The sequence below is a fragment of the Trichosurus vulpecula genome, chromosome 8, assembly GCF_011100635.1.
Source record: "Trichosurus vulpecula isolate mTriVul1 chromosome 8, mTriVul1.pri, whole genome shotgun sequence".
Taxonomy (NCBI): Eukaryota; Metazoa; Chordata; class Mammalia; order Diprotodontia; family Phalangeridae; genus Trichosurus; species Trichosurus vulpecula.
In genome coordinates this window covers 143,234,041-143,242,062 of record NC_050580.1, presented here as the reverse complement: position 1 = coordinate 143,242,062, position 8,022 = coordinate 143,234,041, and the positions used below count along the sequence as shown (strand labels likewise).

Sequence of the window (8,022 nt, the reverse complement as noted above, 5' to 3'; positions counted from 1 at the left end):
CAGTGACAAGGAAGTAAATTATGTGGAGGTCTTCCTCCTCTGCATTCAGCTCCTACCCCCCACTCTTCTTTACCATACCCCTCTCCCCCCACTCCCACTGGTGATAAAGAAGGAAATAGCAAATCAGCAATCATATGGGGCAGAAATCCCCTCTTGATACCAGTCTTGCTTACCATTAAGTCTAAATGCTGATCTGAAAGAAGAAATCTCTCATCTTTGGGGGTGCCACAAAAGTTCAGGGTTACATTTCTCCAATGTCATGTCACACTATGCTAATGGGGTCCTTACATGCTTGAAAGAGTTTCTCAGGCACCTCATTTTCTCAGTTTCTTTCTCAGAGCTGCCTCCCATAAATAGCTTTGTACCGAAGATATTCTTCCAGGCATTGGAGTGCGTTGTCATCTACCTTTGGGTCAAACTTGTTGGCTAGCAGATGGTGACTTTGGAGCATAAAGTGCAGGTCTCCAGCCCCATACACACAAACACCCCGCTGGTAGATTCCAGTGCAGAGGGGATAAGGGGCCCCCTTTTGGATATCACCATCATAACCTTGCCACTTCACAAACCGGGCAATAGCATTCAGGTCAGATATATGGTACTTTTCATGGTAGGGTACAGAGCCAGGCATCCAGGGCATCCTATGGAGAGTGGCCCAGAGATGTTCATCAGGGCTATAGGTGTCCTTCACCCACTCTATCAACTGTTGAGCATCTGGGTTCTTAAAGAGGTGTTGGATAAAGTTTCGGGAAGCCACAATATAGGCATTCCCTGTGAACATGGGCAAGCCATGGGGCGGGGGCTTCTTTACGTTTTCAGTCTTGAAGATGACATTCTTGACTTCATAATGATATTTCCAGCGCCCTTTTTTGTAATTAGTGGGTGTTTCTGATTCCATACTATTCTTCCCATTCAGCACTTTGAGAGACCTCACCATCTCAGCATTGGTCTTTATGGGAAAATCAGTACCACAAGTATTCAAAAGGTATTTCCAGGGCACAGAACTCTGGAGTAACTCCTCCATGCAGTTCAGATCAGCTTGCACTCTGGACCAGGAAGCGTACACCACTTGGACCAGATTTTTGGCCACAAAGACATTTGGGAAGCATGAACTAATGGCTCTGACGGCCTTCTGGAAGGCTTCTGGAGACTTCTTATCCACGTGGATGCAGTAGATGTTCTGTGGGGCATACAGAGCCCGCAGAAGTCTCTCAAAGTTTTCAATCTTTTCATGAATCACCATTGAATATGCAATGGGGAAGTCCTCCTCCTCCTTGCTCAGTGGGAACTGAATGAACTTCTGACTGGCCCTGAAGTGAGCACAGTCCCGAGTCATGTTGAGATATTGAGCCTCCTTCAGAGGCTCCCTTTTTAAATTGTTCTCCAATTTGGTCAAGTGTGCCTGGGCCACAGCATCGGGGTTCCCTCTGGTGATGAGAGAGCAGTTGATGGAGTTCTTGGCTGGCAGTTTCAGGGCCTGATAGAGCTTATCCTTGCAGGATTCCTTCCAGATGTCCAGGGACTCCACACCCAAGTCACTGAAGTCACATTCCCAGGTGTCAGACAATTTCAGAACACCTGTGGCCAAGAGCATGAGACATCCAAAAGCCCACACATACTGGTATTTTTTCATTATAGTCATTATGGAAAAATGAAGTCAGTGGGCAGAAAACTGAGTTTTTAGAAGGTAGAAATATTCTTCAAAACACAAATGATGATCACACGCTCAGTGCATCAAATCTCATTCCAAACCAGTGACAGGGATACTTTTCTTCTTTAGTTTCTTCTTGTTGGCAGATATTTTCATAACAAGCCTCAAACACCCCTTATGTTGTTGATCTAAGAGAGATTTTGGTATAGGCTGGGTACTCCAAGTGTCACTAAGCATTTATGCCATGTAGAGTAAGAGCCTGGCATCATACTTCCATCTACTTCGGGAGACAGAAGGTAAAGAAATATCAGACCTGTATGACCTAGTGGAGTATAAATGTAATTAGCAAGAGGAAGTCCCCACCCTTCATTCTCCACTCTTCTCTCCGCCTCCCTCTTCCATAGCATAGTTCTGTCTTATCTATAATCTAGAATTCCTGGTAAATCAGTTGGGCAAAGTCCAAGGAAATTTATCCCTTTGTTCCTATACCCAGCTTTAGAAACCAGAGTGCTCATTTAAAATATCCTTTAAACGTCTAATTCTTAAAACATTGGAACAAAATACACTTTTTCTGTCAAACACAGTTGCCTCCAGTTTTTTTTTTCAATCATTTGAGCAATGTGACTTATAGTCATAAACTCAGGCACCCATATTTAAAAATATAATTATAACCTTTAGATCAGAGATGCCCTCAGCATTAAGGACCAAGGTCCATTTTTAGGATTGTCACACTTACCTCTCGCACCTCTTCCCTCCCACCCCGCCAAGATTTGGAAAAATGGGTATGCTGGTTTGCTATTTCGTCCTACCTAAGATTTAACTTACCTCTTAAATACAGACAGGTTTTGAAGTCACAAAATTTTATTAGAATAGTAACAATGAAATGTTAAACTAAACATCCTCCTGCTTTCTTTCTGGTCCTTAAAATAATACAGAAAATCTCCTCTTTACAAGTCAGTTTGGTAAAGAGAATTTCGATTCAAGGGAGACACATCCACACCCTAGGCACTGTGGCCCAGAGTTAGAAAGCACCCAAACCCGGCAGACCCCTCCCACAAAAAAACTGATGATTCCCTTTTTTTCTCAGCTCCCACCTACTCCTAGGCTGTCTCCAGGGGTTTCTCAAAACCACTCCTGGCAGAATAAACTCACCTTCCCAAGAGCCTAACCTTACTTATGGGAACTCCCCCCACACCCTTTTTTTTTCTTACCCAGGTGTCCTCAAACCCTCTATCTCTCTAGAGTAAAAAAGTCCTCAGGATTCTTGACTGATCTCTAGCTGTCTTCCGACCTGGCCTCCTCCCACCCCAGTCACTGGGAAAGTTTATGCAAATCACCCAGGGTTTCTTAGATGTCTTAGTCACTCCCGCTCACAAGCAGTTGGGAGGAGCTATATAGAAAAGAAGTTCTTCTGAGTTGGTTACATAATTTTCCACAAATAGTGGGCAGTCTGGTTGTTTGTCAAAATGATGTCTAACTACCTAGAGCACCTGAATGAACTCTCTGTAGGTCAACCGTAGTTGACATTTTTTTTATTTTAATTTTTTGGTTCTGAACTTTAAGTTCTGAAAAAAGAGAAACATTTTCATATTCAAAGGCCAGGAAAAAAGGATTATTTGAAACCATGAATCTCTATTACATACAGTATTTTTTAAAGCACACAAAATTCAACACATTTTTAAGGCTGTCTTGTTTGTTTCCTCTTATTCCGTGACTATTGAAAAGTGCTTCAACTAATGATAAATATGATGAATACAGACAAGCATGGAAAAGATCTCTGTAGTGATGCAGAATGAAGTAGACAGACTCAAAACAGTAAGCACAATGACTACAACAGGGTAAATGGAAAGTACAACCACTCTCCCAAATCATAAGTGATTGTTGTAAAATTTTACATTAAAACAATTTTTATTCCTTTGCTTTTCTATCATCTTTTCTGAAATATGGTCTTCATTCTCTGTGCTCTCCTTTAAAGAGGGACCAGGTTCACTGTACAATTAACTGAAACTAGCCAACAAAATCTGACAGTATGTATAGTGTTCCACAATCATCATAACCCTGCCCCTGCAAATAAGAGATATAATTAGACTTTTTTCAACTCTTTTTCAACTTAACCATTATAGAACACATGGAATTTAGTTATGTTCCTTTTTTCTTTCCTTTTACAGTGAGGTGTGTAGTTTGCATGGTTTTGTTTCAGTCTATATCAGATCATATACATTTCTTCCAGTCAAGTCTTTACTTTCAATAAATGTTTGTATTGTCATGTACCAAAGCCATTCTCTGGGTGTAGAAGACTAGCTCATTGAGAGATCAGAATACTCTGTAATTAACCTCAGTTGACAACTTCTAGATTTTTTTGGGGGGGGAGGGGTGGGTGGGGTGGGTGGGGCAGGATATCTCAGATTAGAAATGAACTTCAGTTCATTAACTCTTGTACCAGAAATATTTTAGTGGTTCAGAGTGTATATATAATAGGGAAACCTATTAAAACCAAAGCTAACTATAATTACAACAGAACTGAATTCTTGGGTCCATGCTTCTGTGCATGACTGAGTTTCAAACACTGTAGCAAAAGTTTTGACTGCTTTTAAAATACCCTCTTTCCACTTATGTATTCCTGAGTTGCTTATGCTGTACTAGTAGGTTTTTACTGTTCTTGCGAAACAGTCCTTTATTTACTCTTTCCTTTGGAACTTGATTATTAAAAGTTATCCAGGGGTAGCTAGGTGCCTCAGTGAGTAGTGCACTGGCCCTGGAGTCAGAAAGACCTGAGTTCAAATTCGGCCTCAGACCCTTGACACACTAGTTGTGTGACATTGGGCAAGTCACTTAATCCCAATTGCCCTGCCTTTCCCCTCCCCCTCCCCAGGTTATCAGTTTGGTTCCTTCTTTTGATTAAAAAAAAAAAAAAAGAAAAGTACTTCAACTACTCTTCTTTTGGGGAGCAATCTGCTAACCCCCCAATCTCTCTCTCATCGAAAAAAGGAAAAACAGTTCTTATAGCAAAAAAGCATAATTAAGCAAAGTAAATCCACATATCAGTCATGCTCCAAAATGCATGTCTCTTTCTGCAACTTGAATCAGTGATCTCTGTTAGGAAGTGAGCAGCACACTTCTTCATGGGACCATTAACATTCTCACCATTTCATCCTACACTTTGCTATGTTACATAATTTCATTGGTGAGACTGTAATACAACAATGATTTTAACTATGATTTCTACACACACACACACACACACACACACACACACACACACACACACCCTTTTAATCTTTAATTTTTTAGATTTTGTATTTTTAAAATGACATCTTAACCTCTTTCAAAACACCTTCTTACAAACATCCAAGAGTAAGAAAAATGAAAAGTCAAGGAAAGCAAACCAAATCACTTTTTTTTCAATGAATTCTCTCTGTTTTGGTGAGGTCAGGGCTTGACATGAGGGCCTGAGGAATAGCACTGTAATTACTTTGTTTTCTTAGAAGGTCAAAGCTCTCAAATAGTCTGAGAAATGATCTCCAAGCCTATCCTTATGGCCCCTGGCAAGGTATGAGTGTTACAATGTCCTTTACTGTTCCTGGTAGGGAGGAGGAAATGGAAATGTGCTCTCTCTGCTGGAAAACGATTGGAGTCTGGGGGGGGGTCAGGAAGGAAAATACTCATGCTCTCAGAAAAGGTGCTTAGGTTTTTAAAGAGGTCTGAAAGCTGGTTCAGACTTCCTGGCTTGAACTCTCTACCCTCATTTCCGACCAAAAACAAACAAACAGTAAAACCAAAACCAAAACCTTCTGACAGGTTTTAAAAGGTTCTTTAAAAAGCTCTCCCTAACTTAATCCCTACTCAGCCTCTTTTAGGTTGGAGGCAACATAAACACTGTCCACCGTCTCTAACCTGTTTGCTGTACTTTTTCCTTAATGCAAATCAAGATAATTCAGGTGTTTGTTCCTCCTCCAGGAATAATAATGACAATCATTAATTAGTGCTTTAGGGTGTACCAAAGGGATGGTCAACTCATTCCATCCATTAATTCAGTTCATTACAAGAATTTAAGGGCCTCATTGGGCAAGACTGCTAATCATATAAAATTTAAAAAACCAAAAAACAAAAGCAAAACCTACCCGTGAGAAACCTATATTCTACTAGAGACAAAAATGACGTGGACACAGGTAAGGTGACAATACAAAGTAAATATTCCACAAACACAGCGTCCACTGTATTCAACTAGCCTTTCCATAGCTTTCTGTCATAGTGATCCTAGGAGGTAGGCATTTGAAATATTATCCCCAATTTAACCAGTTAGGAAACTGAGGCACAGAGAAGCTAAAGGAACTTGCAGTTTGTTAAGAGCGTTGGATTGGGGATCAGAGGACCTGAGGCCCAGCTATATTACTTAGTATTGGTGTGATCTTGGGTAAGTCTCTTAAGCACAGCCTGGAATTCTTCATCTATAAAATAAAGAGGGATTGGACATAAAGGCTTTAATCTTAGAGAGGATCTCTAATTGCTCCTGTATGCATCTTTTGCATTTACGTGATCTCCACCATTATACTATGAGATGCTGATGAGGGCACAGTCTCTCGGAACCCCTTGAACCCTTGAACTCTCCTTGAATCTTCCCACTTGATCTGGCCTTGGCCTGAGGCTATAACCATTAGGCCCAAATGCCTACCTTGCCCAGCCCTCTATTGTCCAGCTGTTTCCCACCCTTAATCCTGTTTCCCATCCTTAATCCTGATCAAAATATCTATACCCTAGCTCTGTTACCCTAGCCCTCTATTGTCTGTCATTTCCATGTAGCCTTCTGCTATTTCCCATCCTGGAGTCTGACCTCATCCCAGTCCCTTCAAGCTCCTCCCTAGACCCCTCCTCTGGTCACCCCAGACCACCCTTCAATCCCTCCCACAATCTTTGTGTATATAATCTCCATCTTGCCTCCATGAGGGTGGTCAGATCCAATCTAGCTCAGATTGGTCTGGCCCGCCTTCCTTACAGGCGTCGCAAGGGGTGGGATCTCTTGGGGCAGGCCTATTTGGCTAACTTTTAATAAACTTTATCTTTTCCCTTGGCTGAGAAAGCTTGAGTCGAATTCTTTCGGCAGGACCCGATGTGTCGGTACTTTGGGGTGTCGAGCACCCCTCACCCCAAACCCTCTTCAATGCTTCATAACAATAGCTTATACACAGCACAAAGAGGCACCGTGCCAAGTGCTTTTTAGTTGTCTGACTCTTCATGACCCCACTTGGGGTTTTCTTGGCGAAGATACTGGAGTGCTTTGCCATTTCCTTCTCCAGCTCATTTTATAGATGAGGAAACTGAGGCAAACAGGGTTAAGTGACTTGCCCAGGGTCACAAAGATAGTAAGTGTCTGAGGTAGGATTTGAACTCAGCTCTTCTTGACTCCAGACTCAACTGCCCACTAAGTGCTTTATAATTATTATTATCTCTTTTGATCCCCACAACAACGCTGGAAGGTAGGTGCTATTATATTATCCCCATTTTACAGATGAGGAAACCTGAGACCCACAGCAGTTAAGTGACTTGCCTAAGGTCACATATAGCATCTGAGGCAGGATTTGAACCCAAGTCCTCCCACTCTAGGGCATATGCTGTTTCTATCATACCAAGTTGCTTTCAGCAATTTGCTGCTTTTTAAGTGGGGGTCATTCCCCCAAGTAACTTTCCTTTAGCTTAAAATTATAACCTGCAGAAGGTTCCGCCATATTGTTTGTTTTCTTTTTCATTATTATTTTTCCAGCTCAGCTCCTGGAAGTTTTGGAATATGTTAGATGCTAGGCTAGGAGATGACAGAGCACAGGGATATAAAGGAACAAAAAAATGCAAGGCTGAGAGAGGGAGAATCCAGTAAACTTTCCCTGTTCTTCAGATCCCCTCCCCATTTAGTCCAAAGGCTATGCCCAGCTCACAACTCTGGAGACACACAAGACTGAGATAGACCATTTTTCACCTTTTTTATACTACTATCCTTGTTCAGTTGGCCAACAATACTCTTTTTCACCTTTTCTTTCTTCCTAATTTTTTATGCTCTATGATGGGAGTTCCCAACCTTTTGGCATCCGTGTGACCCTTCACATTCAATAAACCCGTATCCTCAATTCAATATGAATTGCCATGGAAGGACATATAAGAAATAAAGAAAATAAATGATATGAATCCATTCAAAAATTTTTTATTTTCAATTAAAAACATTTATTTTTTTTCTCCTTCCTGGGCTTTCCCCCAAACCATTGAAAAAGAAAACAGAAACCCTTGTCTTTAAATGAAGAAAATTGCCCCCTTTCTCTCTAAATCTGACTTATCCCTCAAGACACAACTCAAGTCTTCCCTCCTCCAAGAAGCTTTCTTGCCAGTGG

The 8,022-nt window shown here is 41.3% G+C and overlaps 1 protein-coding gene across 1 annotated transcript; it reads right to left on the bottom strand.

The window, feature by feature from the left end:
- Window positions 1–334: 334 nt before the first annotated feature.
- Window positions 335–1,885, bottom strand: GCNT3 (glucosaminyl (N-acetyl) transferase 3, mucin type). Its single transcript, XM_036737237.1, is given in 3 exon segments — window positions 335–1,718; window positions 1,720–1,768; window positions 1,771–1,885. Coding segments are annotated over 3 exon segments (1,548 nt in total).
- Between the last annotated feature and the right edge of the window lie 6,137 nt (window positions 1,886–8,022).